This window comes from Schistocerca nitens, chromosome 3, assembly GCF_023898315.1.
Source record: "Schistocerca nitens isolate TAMUIC-IGC-003100 chromosome 3, iqSchNite1.1, whole genome shotgun sequence".
Classification (NCBI taxonomy): Eukaryota; Metazoa; Arthropoda; class Insecta; order Orthoptera; family Acrididae; genus Schistocerca; species Schistocerca nitens.
The window spans coordinates 604,927,490-604,946,148 of record NC_064616.1 but is presented as its reverse complement, the minus strand read 5'-3'; the positions used below and the strand labels follow the sequence as shown (position 1 = coordinate 604,946,148).

General features: G+C 38.0%; 1 protein-coding gene across 1 annotated transcript in view; it reads right to left on the bottom strand.

The window, feature by feature from the left end:
- LOC126248535 (hemicentin-1-like) overlaps positions 1–18,659 on the bottom strand; it is an 838,517-nt gene that overhangs the window by 334,794 nt on the left and 485,064 nt on the right. The window contains exon 29 of the mRNA XM_049949594.1: positions 17,936–18,067. Within this exon, the coding sequence (XP_049805551.1) occupies positions 17,936–18,067 (132 nt within the window). The remainder of the gene's footprint in view (positions 1–17,935; positions 18,068–18,659) is intronic.

Genomic DNA, 18,659 nt, shown 5'->3' with positions numbered 1-18,659 from the left:
GTGTGGCTCACAACTGGCTATGCTCTTACCTACAAAACCACAGACAGAAGGTATCACTTCAATACGATATTAATGTACAGAATAAAATAAATAACACAGTTTTCCTCTCAGAGGAAAGAACAATAAGATATGGTGTTCCCCAGGGTTCTGTTCTAGGGCCATTACTTTTCCTCATTTACATAGATGATCTTGTTGAACGTATGAGCCCACAAAAAACTATCCTGTTTGCTGATGATACAAGCATAGTGTTGACTGGATCTAGCCCTGAATCCCTTCAGACAATATCTGATAACTCTATGGAAAAACTTTCTGGGTGGTTTAACAAAAATGGCCTAATTGTTAATAGTGGGAAAACTGTATGTATCAACTTCCAATTCCCACATCCAGTCAAAAAACTATCCAAGTAAAGTTAAATAATGATAAAATTGAAAATGTAAATGCAACAAAATTTTTCGGTCTATGGGTCCAACAAAATTTAAAATGGGACACACATATAAACAACTTATCAAAGAAACTCTCATCATTGTGCTATGGACTAAGAATACTAAAATCTGCTACAAGTAAATCCACACTAATGCAAGCATACCATGCGCAGTTCCACTCATTGCTCTGCTATGGAATCATCTTTTGGGGAAATTCAACTCACAGCACAAATATATTTAAACTACAAAAAAGAGCACTGAGGATAATCTGTGGCCTCAAAAAGCTGGAATCCTGTAAATGTCAATTTATAAAACTTAATGTTCTAAGCATCCCATCCCTATTCATTCAAGAAACAATCCTATTCACCAGGGAATACCTCTCAAGAACAGGCAAATTAATCCAAAACAATGACATACACGCTCATTATACCAGAGGGCAATCTAATATCCATCAAATTTTTTCAAGGACATCATCATAACCAAAAATATATAACTCATCTGGGTGTCGTATTACACAATAAAATTCCAGAACAAATAAAAACTGCTCCAGATCCAATATTTAAAAATAAACTAAAGGCATTTCTGACAAAGCACTGTTTCTATTTAGTACAAGAATTCCTGGAAATGAAAAATTATAAAGTTCCTTTGTAAAATACTGTGATTAGAGTAAAACATTCTGTAGGCAAAATAATACCTAATTTCTACTATACACAACTATGTTTCAGTTTCACTTCCCAAAATTTTTCAACTCGATTTTGAATGTACAAGTACACATTCTATTAGTATTAAAACTTAATTGTCTGTGAAATCTCAATGTTAATTTAATGTTTAATGTAGTTTTTAAATGACATTGTCCTTCTGTTGTGTTTCCAGTTGACATTTTCACTATTCTGTAATCTCAGTGATTATTTGTGTAAATTTAAAGAAGCACTACATTGCCTACATGTTTCTTAGTTCCCCATGTAAATTGTTTGTATTCTCTGTATGTGAAGTTACTATATTCATCAATGAACAATTTTGTGTACATTTTTTAAATGGCAGTACATTGCCTATTTTTTTTTCTCCAAACTACATATTTGTTAAGAAAAATGACTTGTCCTATATCATGTGTACTTTGTACAATATGTGATCCACAGGATAAATAAATAAATACAATACAATACAAAAACCAAGTTCAGGTGTGGCTTGATCAAGGAATAATGGAACCAGTTTCATCTGCATATGCTAGTTAGGCTGTAGTTGTAGTAAAGAGAAATGGAGAGTACTGCATCCTCAAAGACTACGGAAGATCATCCAAAATCACAGTGAAAGATTGTTACCCATTGTTTTTCATGGAAGATCTTTTAGATAAAGCACAAAATGCCTGGGTGTTTTGCACACTATAGCTGAATAATATTGATGCTGAAGAGGAAAGCCAAAAATATACCTGATTTGAGACACACTCAAAGCAGCTCCAGTTCAGGAAAGCTGTATTTGGATTATCAAAGTCACCTGCAGTAATCCAGTACATTATAACCTCTGTTTTTGGTACATTTATTTATTTATATGGACAACATTATAATACCAACAAAGAGTGATGATGAGACACTACAATGACTTCAATGACTTGGCTTATATTAAAAACTGCAGCAGAATAAGTTTTGGAAATTAATTTTGCAAAAGTCATTTCTTGAAGAAAACTATTGAATTTCTTGGCTATTTTATACAGTGTGGACAACTCTGACATACTTCTGAGAATATGACATCTGTTAAAAATTTTCCAGAACCAAAATATGTTATAGCAATACAAAGTTTCTCAGGTCAGGAAGTATATCTCAAATTACTCTACAGCTGCCAAACCTCTGAGTGATATACTGAGGAATCATCAAGAATATAGGTCTGAAGAAAAGCAGAGCAGAGCAAGATGCTGAAAGATATCCTTTCATCATATCCAATTTTACAGCTCTACAGCCTAAAATGCAAAACTGAATTACACTCAGACTCAAGCAAACAATATTTTGGAACAATGTTATTACAAAAATCTCTAGGTGATGACAAGTTGCATCCAGTCTCATATATGAGTAAAAAGACAACACCTAAAGAGAAAAAATACAATAGTAATGAGTTTAAAGTTTTAGCTGCTGTTAATGCCTTAAAGGAACTCCAAATGTATTTATTAGGAATATGTTTTAAAATTGTAATAGACTGTGTTGCATTCCAGAAAGCTAAGTATAAGAAAGCCTTCTCACCAAGTATAGCAAAATAGTCTTGGAAGAACATTCCTACACTGTCAAAAACTGATCTAGGGTGAAATATTCAGATGCCTTAAGAAATGATGTTATATAGACTGCTTGGTTTTGCAGATGGTTTAACAGCTAGAATCAGCAAAGCTGAATAGGAGGATTATGGTTTGGCAGTGATCAAAAGCATTTTCAAAGAATGGCTTTAGGAAGACTTTTTAATGAGTGATGAAATTCTTTTCAAGTTCTAAGATAAGAGAGAGAATTTCGTGGTTCCACACATTATGCAACATGAAATCATCAAGCTTGTGCATGAGAAATTATATTATGTGGTTAATTGAACTGGATAGGAAGTAAAACAAGATTATTATATACTAGATTTGACTGAGAAGGTGAAAAGAGTTATCTCCATTTGTGTAAAATATTTAATTGTGAATAAGAAGTCAGGAAAGAAGGAATGTTTCCTTCATCTCTTATTCAATGAAAATGAGCCATTATGAGCTTATCACATGGATCATATTGGACCACTTCCACCAACTCACAAGGTATACAACTATATTCTACATATTATCAATGCATTTACCAAGTTTATCTGGATATATCCTATAAGACTACAAAATCAGCAGAAGCAATTAGTAAGACAGAATTACACAAAAACTAATTTTGAGAATCCAGTAGAAATAATTGCCAATAGATGGACCTGCTATACTTCAGAAGCTTTCAAGGAGTACTGTATTACGAAAGGAATTGAACACATTTTAATAACATGTGTACTCCCTAGAGAAAATGGACAGATTGACACAATAAATTCTACCTTCACAATGATAAATGCTAAGCTTCACACTGATAATCCTAATGAATGAAATAAGGTGGTACCATTGGCTCAACATGCCTTGATAATAATATTAAAAAGGGATTACTTCATAATGTTCTGTAAAATTATGCTTATTTAGTCATGAACTGGCTTTTGGCATTTTAGGCCATCTTCAGGTGACATCCGAATGTCACAAATACAGATAAACATTATGAGTGACTTACACAGATATTATTTATACAGAAAATTAAAAAATAACATACATTGTTTAGGTAGGGAAACATAACATTTTTTGTTACATAGAAATAATTACAGTAACTAAAAATCGGGAAGGAAACAAAGTTTTTATATGAAGATATATTTAACACTGATGAAAAATAAGATGAATTTACAGTTTGCATCTAGTATTTGTAACAAAAACTTAATTTAACATAGTGGGAAAAAGGAGATTCAGTCTGAACATTTAATACTCCACCCATCCCCTAGCTCTCTGGGAATGGAAAAAATAAAGTGCATTCACGTGTTTTTCTTTCAAGGAAATGATTTAAGAGTCAGTATTATGCAGGTTTTTACCATGGTCAGAGCTGAAAAGTTTTTATGTCTACTTACAAGTCACCATTTGGCTTCCAGCTATCCTATGGGCACCGTTGCGAGGCACCAGCCCATCATGTTTTAATTCAACTAGCACATGCTGGCACATGGTGCCTAAGCTCAACCACCAGGAAGTGACACACTCAGACAGCACTGACAGCCATTCATCAAGAGCAACTCACACAGCCGCCACCCAGAACCATTGCTAGGAAATGTGTCAATGTCAATCTGTATAATCCTGGAGTGGAGTAGCTTCTCTTTCATTCTATAATGGTTAATGCTCATGTTAACTTCACTCTGTTTATGGAATGGCTGTGTTTCTTATTGATTCTATGCTGGCTATGTAAAGGACAGTGTATTGAATGTGTTAATAGTGTCAGAATTACAGTGACTGTATAATTATTGGTATACATAGTTGTATGTGTTACAAGACAAGTGGCAGCTCATAAGGTTAGTTATTCATATGTGTTGTCACTGAAGTTACAATGTTGACAGAGGCAGCCTTGGAGGCTGTCCTTCAGAGTTTCCTGTGACAGCTACAGGAACACATTGCCCTGTTGGAGACAGTGTTAATGGACCTGGTAACAGTGCTTAAAAATTCACTGGCCTAACTCCCCCCTTTCCAGGCCTACAACAAAGCAGCCAAGGACTGGGAATTTTATGAGAAACATCTACAGCAACACTTCGCAGCCATCAAGGTTACAGATACCAACCCCATTAAAGCATTCTTCCTGTCATGGACCTCTCCCCAAATTTACCTCTTCTTAGAGAATTTAACCCCCATTCAGGATCAGGTGTCTCTGTCATTTGATGACATGTGTTACTTACTGACCTCAAATTATCTCACACATAACCATGTGATTTCTGGGAGAGAGCCGTTTTATCAATACAGGAAGCAACCCCATCATTCTTATCGGACTTGGGTGGTGGAACTTCAATGTTTTAGCTGGAAATGGCCACTGTCCACATAGACAATGGTTGATAGTTGACACACACATTCCCACACACCTTCAGAGATGGAAGTCATGGCCATCGTGTCAGTTAAAATTGGCAGCAGATTCCTCTTCTTAGACAGTTTACAGCACAGACTGCTTACAAGGTGGTGGTCTGGCCAGTGAAATGTCTTGTAGTGGCCACTGAATTTATAGAAAATTTGTTTGGCTTGGATGCTTTTATGGCATTTGGGTTTATAATCACTGACTCAGTGCATTTAGTATTTGATCTGTTGCCCTACCTAATGCAATCAAGCTAATAATATAATAATAAACATGTGATACCAGTGAGTATCAATCTTTTCAGTTTGATACAAATAATCTTCATATATACACATTCTTAGAAATGATTATTCCACATAGACTGCACATTTAAATTATTGTTGAAGCATTTCATTAGAATTCATGTAACTACATTTTATTAATTGTTTCAAAGTTGTACCATCAACTATTATCAATACTCACACATCTACACAAGATCACTATTCTTGTTTACTGAAAGGGAGATACCGAAACTTGATGGGAATGTGTGGCGGAATTGATGCTCTCAGCAGAATAGTTGTTGAAAAGGGATGTGACACTGCTTCATAGTATTGACAAAGGCAGAAATATTATATGTTATTAGTGCTGAGTGTCAAAATACTGACGAATGTATCTATTTTAAGGACTAGTAACAGCATTTATTGGAATATGTATTGAAAGTTACCTGAATAACAACCCTTTGACCATTCAGTATTTCTTGATACAAGGACAGTGACTTGGGTCCAGCAACCAACTCCATGGAAGAAACAAGGCCAACAATGAACAAATAATATACAGGAAATACTAATCTACAACTACAGATGAGATGTGGGACACAGTGCAATGCTGCTCTCACTTCATGCTCAAGTGAGGGAAGAACTCGATCAGCTGATAACCTCAGGTGTCATGGAACATATCTCCTCCAACCAATGGGCTATGCTGCTAGCTATTATCAAGAATCAAGTGGGCAAGCTCTGTCTCTATGATGCTTTTAAGGTGACAGGTGGCAGCTGATTCCGAATCAACAGTCAGTGCATACCCTATTTCTCGGCTGGACAAACGTGAGGTGAAATTGGTGAGTGGACAGTATTTTTCTAAACTGGACTTGTCAGAAGCATATTTACACTTGTTGCTTGATGAAGAATCATGTCAGCTTCTTGTCATCAATACACCACATGGCTTCTCCATGTAAAACTGGTTGGATTTTTGCTTGATGAAAAATCATGTCAGCTTCTTGGCATCAATACACCATATGACTTCTACATATAAAACTGCTTGGATTTTGGAGTTGGTAGAGCTCCAGCCATTTTTCAATGTTATTTAGAGCAACTTACATACAAGATTTCTTGTTGTGTGTATTATCTTAATGAAACTGTTATCGCCATTCCCACCACTGAGAACCATCTTTGTAACCTATGTCTTTTGTTTCAGAGTTTCAGATATTGTGTAACACAAGTCTTAAATATAATTTAGATAGGTTATATTTTTTTCCAACTTCCATTTCTCATCAAGGGATTCAGCCCACCAGCAGTCACATTGCAGCTATTGAGGCCCTTCCACACCCAACAAATGTGAAGGAGCTCCAAGGATTTTTCAGCAAAGATGCATATTACCACAAGCTCTTTCTTCAGGTGGCTATAGTTCCACGTCCCATAAATCAACTAATTAAGAAGGGTGCATCACTTGATTGGATTCCTGCCTGCAACCATGCATTTTGGAAACTGAAAGATGGTTTTATTCTGTCATATGTCTAGCCACAGATCAGCTGTGGTGTCAGCTTGTGGTTGCTACAGAAGCATCACAGTATGACATGGGGGTCATATTGGCTCAATATAATGTTGATGTGCTGATGGTTCACAAAAATCTATTGCTTTTGCATTGAAGATGCTTAATGACCCACAGAAAAATTACTTGCAAGTAGAAAAAGAGGTCCTCACATTTATTTATGCTGTCAAGAAGTTTCATGTGTATCTATATAGGTTAAATTTCACTTGGTGATTGATCACAAGCCATTAGATCCTCTCTTTAGTCCAGTAGCACACTTGCTGGAAAAGAAAGCCATTAGACTTCAACGGTGGGCTATGTTCCTTAGTAGGTATAAATATCATATTCACTTCTGCACCACGGCTCAGCATTCCAATGCAACTCTTTTGTGTTATGGCATAGACTCACACTTGTTGATAGTGTTATTTGTTGTCTACAGAAAATGCTGTGCAACAGGTGGTCATTCTGGCATCTCTCTGGAGACATTGTTCAATTCCTGCACTGTGGTCACTGGGGCATCTTGTGGATGAAGATGCTGGCTCACCAACATATCAGCTGGCCTGGGATCGATCATAAGACTGAACATTTAATCACTGCTTGCTCTAAGTGTGCAGGTCATCAGGCCACTCCCCAGCAATGTTATTCACTGCCGCCTGAGCCTTTATCACTTTGAGAACACATTCACATCAACTTTGCAGGGACCTTCTTTGATGCTTATTGTCTAGAGGTTATTGGTGCTCACTTTTCATTTCTGTACTTTTTCAACTGCCGCTCCACCACAGTGGATGCATGGTGGGGGCTCCCACACACATTTTTTGCATCAAAGGCATGCCCCACAGCCTGGTAACTGACAATGGCCCACAATTCAATTTTCAGTCTTCTCAAGATTTTTGTGCACAGCATGGTATCCACCATGTCCATACACCCCTCTTCCACCCTCAGTCAAATGGGCAAGCAGATCACCTCATATGCAATTTCAAGACTCAAATAAAAAATCACAGTGGCAACAAGTTGGTGAAAGAGATACTTACACATTTTCTCAGTTCAGTACAGGTCCATGTCCATTGGTGAGAAGGGTCTGGCAGAACTGCTGCATAGATGGCAGCTGTGCATGGTGCTGAATTTACTGATACTCACCCTTCACCTTCCCAGGGTGTTGCTATGCAACTGGGACGCCAGCCTGGGCACATGCACTAGGTCATTTTCAGCACTGCATTCTGGCAATAATCTGTGACCAGTGCAGATGGAAGATCTATACGCTGCAGATGGAGAACAGGCTGGTGACCCTCCACTGAAATCAACTCTACCACTGAGTGGAGGACCAGTGTTCGCAGCTTCTATGCACACCTACACTGCCTCCCTCTCTTCACGTATCTGGTCCTTCTCCTTCAACTCCGACCTTGGCATCCCCTCCACTGATTCTGTCTCCACCTTCACCTCAGGATGATATTCTGTCTTTCTTACCTTCCTCCATTCTTGTTTCCAGCCCTCTGCAAGTACATTGGGGTCCACGTGAGGACAATCACACACAGCAGCTGGAGGCACTACATGCACAGCAAGTGCCACACCCATCAGATCTGTCTCCCACTCTCAAACCCCAGGATGCCCCCATGGAACCAGTTCCAGCATTGGCATCCTCAGCAGCCAGGAACACATCCCTGGATGTCCGGCTGCGATGATGCCATCAATACCTGGATCACTTCTGGCTCTACTTTTCAGTGCCAGCTGACAGTTAGATTTGTGCGTCACAGGGAATGACAACTGGCAACACATCAGAGGACACATATGTTGCCTCCCTGAGTGCCAAGCAATTTCCCAGGCTACAGGGGAGATTTGGTATCACCTCACAGTCACCCTGACTAAGGGAGAGGACTTTGGTAATCCGAGATTACCGCCTCGATCGCTCTAGCACCTTGCCATCCCTTAGGTCAGCAAGAAGCTAGGTGCCAGCCTGTCACACATTAATTCAACTAGCTGATGCTGGCACATGGTGGCTAAGCTCCACTGCTAGAAGAAGGCATATTCAGACAGCACTGAAAGAGTGGTGCACACAGCTGCCACCCAGCACCACCATTTGGAAATGTGTCACATGTCATTCTATATAATCTAACAGCAGAGTGGCTTCTCTCTCATTTTGGAATGGTTTATGCTCTTGTTAACTTCACTCTGCTCATGGAACACTGTATGTCTTATTTATACCAAGTCAGCTATGTAAAGGATGATGTATTGAATGTGTTCATGGTACCAGTATTAAAGTGACTGTGTAATTATTGGCATACTTAATTGTAAGCATTACTACACTCTCATGTTCAGATAGGCTAATTGCCACAGCTCTGCCTGACTGACCAACATATATTTTTTCATAGTGCTTGCATGCGATTTTATACACACCACCCTGTGACAAGGATTGCAAATAGTCTATAGTATTGAATAAAAATTTTGATATGCTGAGAATTTTAACTTTTTTGCAAGGTTGTCTGAAATGCTACCAATATATGAGATTTTGGATCACGCTTTCTAGTTACTGACTGATTCTTGTTGACCAGCATACAGAAGTGGTGTAATTTTAGGCATTTTCTTTTTTCATAGTATATTATCAATCAGAGCAGAGCTATGGTCATTACTGGAAGCAATGTTTGATGGTCTGTAGTTATGGCTGGAAGGCTGATTCAGATAATGGAAAAGATACGAGGTGATGCTGCTGTTAGTGAACTCTCACACAGTGAAATTAATATGTTAATCAAGTTTAAGAAGAAAATAGTCTACAACAATATCATTGCTACCAAAGTTAATAAATCCAACAGTTTAGTTCTTCTGAGCGAAGGTGATTACATTGTCAAACCAATTCCTTGACAGGTTAACATCTACAAAAAGATGTAACTGCAGCTTTCAACAACATACAAATAAAACCATGACCAAATCATGTGAAAAAATTATATATGAAATCAGCAGCCATATGGTACTTAATATGAATCCTACAGCTCCTAGATTATGTGGCTTACCTAAATCACAGAAAGATGATCTTCCGATACTCCCAGTAGCATCATCTTTTTCTGCTCCTTGTTATCTACTAGTGAAAAAGCTAGATTATATCATTAAAGAGAACCAAATTGAAACCTAAGTTTGGTATCAAAAGTTCTACTTCTACTGTTGATAAAATTAAATACATATAAATCCCATCCAGCTCTAAACTAATACCATTCAGTATCACTTGCATGTTTACAAAAGTTCTTACTGATGAATGTATAAACATATTAACAGATCTTTAGCGCAAATCCAAAGTGAATCATGCAGAATTACATGACATGATCAGTGCTACTCAAATGTGTGTAAAACAGCTTTACGTACAGTTCCAAAACAAGTATTACAGTCAGTCTAATGGCCTAGCTGTGTGTTCACCACTTAATCATATACTGTCTGAAATTTTCATGGACAATCTTCAACAAATTTTCTTACAGAAAGAGACACTGAATTTCAAAATCAAGCACTTATTCAGATATGTGGATGACGTGCTATGTCTTTGGGCCAGTACCACAAGACAATTAGATACTTTACTACAACATTTAAACTGGCAACATACAAAAGTTCTCTTTACAATGAAGCTGTGAGGCCCTTCTATAAATTTCTTCAACCTTAATCTGGGTATTATTAAAAGAAGGTACTTATTCGGCATTTACAGAAACAATGTAACTACAGATATGGTAATCCCTGTAAGCTCACAGTATCCACACAGCAAGAAACATGCAGCTTTCCATTCAATAGTACATCGCCTCACATCTGTTCCATTACCTGTATCGGCCTACCAAACAGAACCACAGACCATCAAACATATCCCTTCCAGCAATGGTTATAGTTTTACCATGACTGATATTGCTCTACAAAAAAAGAATATATGTAAAATTACATCACCTCTGTTCATGGGACAAAAGCAGTCAGTCAGTAGTTACTAAATCTTGTGCATAATCCCATATATTGGCAACATTACAGGTTATCTTGCAAAAAAGTTAGTCTCACAAATACGGACCTGCTTTTTATAACAAGAAGATGTGTAAAAAATTATTCAATAATAAAAGCAAAGTGGAACACTTGGCACAGAATGGTGTGCATAAAATCATTTGCATTCTGTTTCAAAACATCTATCAGGCAGAGCTGTGCCAATAAGGTTATCTGAGCATGAGAGAAGCTGGAGATTAAAGAAGGAAGATTCAACTTTTGCAGATCACCTTTCAACAGGAAACCATTCATATGATTTAGAATGTGAAGTTTTACAGACTGTTAAGAAAAGCAGAAAGCTGGCCCTGCTGAAAATACTGGAAACCAACAAACACATGAAACAGAATGCCAGCTTAGTATTAAATGATCAGACTCAATGTCTTTTCCTCCCATGTTAAATTAAGTTTTTCTTACAAATGCTAGATTCAGACTATAAATTCATCTTATTTTTCATCACTTGTTAAATGTTTTTCCATATACAAACTTTGTTTACCTCTCCACTTTTTAGTTAATGTAATTATTTCTATGAGACAAAAAAATGTAATGTTTTCCTATGTGAACAATATGTTACATTTGTATCTTCTGTACAAACAATATCTGTGTAAATCACACATCACATTCATCTGTGTTTGCGAGATTCAGTTGTTGCCTGAAGATGGCCTAAGGAGCCAAAAGTTGATCTGTGACCAAATAAATATAATACTGCAGAAGCTTGGAAGTGTTTTCCTTTTTAATATTATAAATACAGTTAACATAAGTGCATACATAATATAACACAGTTTTGAGGTTCCACTAAATTTTGCATTTTTGGTATCAATAGGTTAATGACACAGATTATAATTTTTTCAAGCATCTTAAATTTGTTGCAGATTAATAAGATGGAAGTGAATTATTGGAAGAATAAGGAGTACTAGTAGACTGGTTTTTACATGACAGCACTTAGTAAAATATATTTTGAGTCAAAATAAAGTTCTCTTTCAATTTAATAGTGATGGTTAAAGTTTGATCGTCCATTAATTCTGCACAAGCATGATATGTATTTTTTCACTTCATGTGAATCTATTTTTTGACAAAATCAGACAACAGAAAATCTGGAATGGAATAACAACAATATGACAAGGATTGATTACTATCAACCATAAACAAAAAAAAATGTTCAAATGTGTGTGAAATCTTATGGGACTTAACTGCTAAGGTCATCAGTCCCTAAGCTTACACACTACTTAACCTAAATTATCCTAAGGACAAACACACACACACCCATGCCCGAGGGAGGACTCGAACCTCCGCCGGGACCAGGCGCACAGTCCATGACTGCAGCGCCTTAGACTGCTCAGCTAATCCCATGCGGCGACCATAAACAAGAGGTGTTGGTTGATAGATAGGAGCAATGAAATAGCCAAACAGTGGCTGCATCTGAGGTAAACAGTGATCTTTACTGGGATGGATAGTGAGGTACAAAAGGGGAGGGACATAGGGATTTTTGGGGGGGGGGGGAGGAGGGAGAAGCAGAGAAGGGGAAAGAACTAAGTAGTTGCTCTGCTGTGATGGCATGTGTAAGGCTGGAGTGTGAGCATAGGACGGGATAGGCAGAAAAGGATAGAGGACAGTGAAGGGGGATACAGGACCAAAGGGAAGGAACAGTGAAAGTTCTCACCTACACAATTCAGAAAAGCTGGTGTCTGTGGGAAAAATCCACATGATACAGGCTGTGAAACAGTCATTGAATTCAAGTCTATGAAATCTGTGAAGGCTTCTGTAAGACTCTTGGCATATTTGGAGAGTGACACCTCGTTAGTACAGATACAATGACCACGGTTGGCTAGTGTGGAAGATAATTCTTGGTGTGGAATGGGTGGCAGCTGTCAAAATGTAGGTACTGTTGGGTGGTTGGTAGGTCGTACGTGTTCCGAGGTACTGAAATAGGCATCCACATCAAACCTACCAACCACCAACAGTGCCTTCACTTCAACAGTTGTCATCCATTCCACACCAAGAAGTCCCTCCCATAAAGTCTAGCCACTCATGGTCATCAGATCTGTAGTGATGATCAAATGATCAAATAACTTTCATCACAGGTGTGAAAATAGAAACAAAGAAATTTTCATGCTTCCTATACACAGACTTGGTCTTTCTGCATGGACCCCACAATATATGTGAACAAAAATATGCAATAAGCTAAAAAAGACATATTTTTGAAAGATTGAAACTGAGTCAATAAAAAGGAAATGATAAAGCACTCTGGTACAGAAATGCTGTTACTCTGCTGATGAATATTTTAATCACAATCTTACCATTTGGGCAGGATAATACGAGTGTCTCTCCTAACAGTCATCAGTTGCATTTTCTCTCCTGTTTTAGCAGATGTTTGCATCCCCCCCCCCTCCCCCAACATCTACCTGGAGTCAGCCCAAAGAAATCCTGCTTGTCACATCTTTCATATGATTCCCAGTGTCAACAGAAAATCTCAGTTTGTTTCCAGTTAAACCAAAATGATTTTGAAAGTAGGACAGTAAAACATGAAGAATGATCAGTACTCCAGCAGTGAATGCACCACTCTTTCTCATGCTGACTACTACCAACATGCAGAAGTGCTGCTCAGTCACTGCTGGAGTACAGATTATTCCTCAAGTTTTACTGTTCCTGTTAATACATACTGATTAAACAAATACTACACACTATCGAATAGGCATGTAAAATTCCACTTTAAAAATAAGTTAGTTTGTAATGGGACACAAACCAATTCTTTCTAGTGATGCTGGGTGACATACAAAAGGCACAATGAGCAGGATTTCTTTGGGATGACTCCAGCTACATGTTGCAAAAAAGAAACTGTAACTGTAAATATCTGCCAAAACACTACAGAATATGTGTCCCAGTTTCAAAACACTGTAGAAAGAGAAGCACTACTCAGAATGCCAAATTTGAACAGCATATTATTGATGCAAAGGGAATGTCATGGAAAAAGGAATATTACAAATGGATGGCACTGTAAGCATCTTAATGTAAATGAGGTCATCTACAAATCACAGATGAACCACAATTCAGTTCCTATGGTTTGAGTTGCGTATTACACCATTCGTACTGTTCAATATGCATGACTGCACAAGTTTCCCTTTCAATAGTTTTGGGAGTGTTAGTTAGCTAAGCCCATCAGCCAAGGTTAGGTTGTACAACATCAGATGGGAACAGTATGTTTTTCATTTTCATGAAGCCAAAAGATGTATGAAATGCAAAATGACATCAGTTTGTAATTGTCATGAGACTGGTGCAAGACATGTTCAATGTACTGTCCATAGTTTTCTGCCAAAAGCTGAAATCAAGAAACAGAATGTTCCATGACAGATTGGAGTGTCTCATGGGTTGTGTTCAGAGTGCATTGCACAATGCATGCCATCAGTTCAGCCACATTTGTAATTGGAGCACTGATCACAACATCTTTCAGGTAACCCCACAGCCAGAATTTAACACAGATTATGATCAGGTGATTTGGATAACCAGGCTATAGGGAAATGATTGCTGATAATTTTAACTTTTCTGAAATGCCTCTGGAGCAGCCATATCACTGGCTATACAACGTGTGGAGGAGTGCCATCTTGCATAAAACCTACCCACACAACCACACTGCTGAAGGATTGGAATAACATTGATATGCAAAAGACTCTCATAGCATTTACCAGAAATGGTATAGGTAACAGGACCCACAGCACTTACCTACAAAATAAACAATGCTGTCAACATGCAGCACCATACAGTCTCATTTGCCGAATGAAGTAGCACTGGTTGATGTGTGTGCAGATTTTCTGTTGCACATATTCTACAGTTGTGCATATTGACATTTTCTTGAAGATGGTAATGGGCTTTATCTATCCATGGAATGTTCTGTGGCCATTCATTGTTCTCTTCCATGTGAGCAAGAAATTCCAGAGTGAATGTCTTCCTGGCACATTGCACTTTGCAGAAAACTGGCTTTTCCAATTTTGAATCATTTTCTCCAGACCATTGGCAGACAGGAGACCAATGCCTTGTTTCATACCCTTGAGTAGGACTTCTGCAGGGCTACTGGCACACAGTCACTTTTCTTGTTAGAGAGCTTTACCAGCAGTGCACTACATTTCAAGGGACAGTCATGTTGGGCATCTTGGATGCAAACTGAGGAAATGTCATGGGCCATGCATCTGTTGGTGTGCATGATCTGATGCTTATGCTGTCATCTATTGGTCAAATTTTCATTAACTTTTTTTTTGTTCCATGGCATTTCCCCCTGCATCAATAATCTGATGTTCAAATATAACATCATTCTGAGCAGTGGTTCTGCTTCTACAGCATTTTCATACTTGAACTTTAACTATGGACACCCAGTGTGTGTGTGTGTGTGTGTGTGTGTGTGTGTGTGTGTGAGTGAGTGCGTGCCTGTATAACAACCAAGAACAGCTTTCTGTTGCCCTCCCAATCTCCACAATATGCCTCTTAGTCCTATGCTCTTTCTGCACCCATCTCCCTACCCTACGGCTCCCCTACCCCTGTGATCAACCAAACTGCAAGACTTGCCCTATGCACTCTCCTACCACGATCTTTACCAGCCCTGTAACTGGAAAAACATATACAATTATATGTGAAATGATACATGTCGTTTACCAGCTGTCCTGTAAACACTGTTCAGCCTTTTACATTGGCAACACTACCACCAAATTATAATTTAGGATGAATGGACATAGGCACAAGGTGTATATTGGCAACACAAAATATCCTTTTACAGAGCATGCTCCACAATGTGGTAGACATGACCTCCGTGCCAGTTTCACCACATGCACCATCTGGATCCTTCCGCCAGAACCAGTTTCTCAGAACTCTGCAGGTGAGAACTAGCGCTACAAGATGTCCTTGGTTCTCACCACCCACCTGGCCTTAATTTCCATTACTTTCTTCTGTGTCACCATTTCTTCACCCATTTTAGTTTCCTACATCTTTCATTTTCTGAATTGTCTATTTTTTGCCTTCCTCCTCCCACCTCTGTTACACACAATGCACTTAGCTTTTCGCCCTTATTAACCCATGCATGATGATTTAGCAGTAACCTCAGTCTTGCATATTACCCTGTCTCCCATCTTTTATCTCTCAGGTTTTCAAACCCTGTCCAGTGCAATGATTTAACATCTATGTCATGAGACAATAAAATTCTTATTCTGATTCCCTCTCCAAATATAATAAGGTTCTCACAGACTGAAATTACCCTCTCCACCTTGTCCAGAAACAGATACCATGAGCCTTGTCTCCCCAGTCACCTTCCATCACACACACACACACAAACACACCTTTCCAGCCACAAAGTGGAACCCCTCTTTTGATTCAGTACCATCCAGAACTGTAGCAACTGATTCACATTCTATGCCACCGTTTTGGCTCCCTCTTGTTGTGCCCTTATGAAATGAAAAACAGGCTCCCTGCTATCCTCTTGCCCTGATGAAATGAAAAACAGGGCCCTATTATCCTCTTGACAGCCCTCCCCCCTCCCACAGCAGTAGCATTCCACTGCCCACCCAACCTACATAATATCCTTGGCCGTAACTTTTCCATTCCTCTTTGTTGTTCCCTTAGATCAATAGAATGATGTTTTCCACTTATAGCACTGGCTCTGAATCCTTGACATGCTATGGCAAATCATTTCTGTGTAACAAAAAAAGAAATCAGTCTAAAATTGTTCCCTACACAACAATATGACTTTATAGACATGGTGCTGACAGCTGAACTTGGAGTTTTTTTCCTACCACCAGACACCTGAGAATGATAATCCAAATATAATTTCATCCAATCATTCAGCATGCCTCTTAAATCATATTGTGTAAGCTTACTCAGGAGAATGATAAACTACATCAAATGTTTCATTACATCTAAGAGTAACACAGATATTTCTGTGTGGTTGCCAACTGCTTTCATGATATAGTTTATCAGGGTGAAAGTAGCTGTTACGATAAAGTGTTTTAGCCTCAACCGTGTTAATATCCAGGAACAATATAATTTTTATTGAATAATGTAGTCAGCTATTGTGGGAATACTCATCAATAATTTTTGAAAAACCAGATACCAGTGACACAAGCCTATAGTTCCCCACACATTGTTGATCATCTTTTTATATAGAGGTAATACTTCAATTGCTATTATCTGCTGTGGGAAGATATAACCTGATAATGATGAATTACAAATATCTAACAAAGGAGGAAGTACATGCCTTGCTGATACTTTAATAACACCTGGAGGTAGCAAGCAGTGAGTTGAACTCTTTGGTTGTGGCAGTTGGCTTCTAGCTTGTCAACATGTCAGATTTTCTTTGTACCATGTGCATTAATGAGCAATAAAGTATAATTTGCACTTAGCACCCAGTGTAATTTATGTTCCATTTACCTAATCCAAACAGTGGAACTACAAATATAATACAGAATTTCATTAATACCACCTTAATACTTACTGCTCAGTGGATTAACATGATTTATAAATTCAGTGGAGTCTACTGGACTGAGAATAATGGCTAACATGAAAGTGCTTGAATATTGTATCAGTTCAAATGTCCACTGTAACTCTGTTCTCATATCACCACTCTTCTACATAATATGTGAAATGCTATTTTTCACAGTTGTTTTGTTAATTCATTCACTTCTGTAATACTAAAACTTACCCTAGTCTCAAGAAAGAAATTTTATAAAGTTGTTAATATTAGTTTTTCCGCCGGCCGTGGTGGCCGAGCGGTTCTAGGCGCTTCAGTCCCGAACCGCGAGACCGCTACGGTAGCAGGTTCGAATCCTGCCTCAGGCATGGATGTGTGTGATGTCCTTAGGTTAGTTAGGTTTAAGTAGTTCTAAGTTCTAGGGGACTGATGACCTCAGATGTTAAGTCCCATAGTGCTCAGAGCCATTTGAACTTTAGTTTTTCCATGGTTGTTTACAGGTCCTCGTTTGCCTTCAGGTACGTGAGTAAGGTACTCACATTTTGCTTCTACATTATGACACATCAGGTTGCTAATATTCATGGTATCATTATGCCCAAATGTTCATGTTTCACGTGGCAACCTTACTAATACTCAATGTATGAACTGATATGGAAATAAATTATACATTCACTTACCCAGAACATCAATTACCACATTTTTCTGATCAGATCCTTCTGAATTTTCTGCAACACATGAGTAAAGACCAGAATTCTGATGTGAGGCAGCAATTATTGTCAAACTGTTATCATCAGATACTGTAACATCATCTGAAACAGGAAATGTATGATATAAACATATTATTTTATGTTGTCTTCAACTTGACACTCCCACAACTCCACAGAATTCTCTTTATTAACACCATACAATAAGTATATAAACATTTAAAGAAAAAAAAGAATTATTTATTTTTTAAAATATCATGCAATATTGTGAAAGATTTGTGATTAGCAGTTCAAAATAGATACATTTTTTTTTTCCGTGTTTTGCAATGATTGGCTTTAAATCAATGTCATCTTGAAGTGTGGTCAGAATGAATTATAATTTTTTTAAAGTTTCAAATGTACAATAGCCAGTACAGTCTTCCACGTCCTTTGCCATCTCTCACAGAATTACAATGTCATCAACGAAACTTAAAAGTTCTATTTCTTCTCCCAGATCTGGAATTCCATTACCAAATTTCTCCTGACTTTGCTTTACTGACTGCTCTCCATACAGATTCCCAATATAGGGTATAGGCCGCAACTCCCACTCCCTTCTCCATTAGAGCATCCCTTTCATGTCCTTCAGTTTTTATACACTGCCAGAAAAAAATAGTACACCTGGAAAGATGACACCAATTTTGATCCAGTGATGGCATAT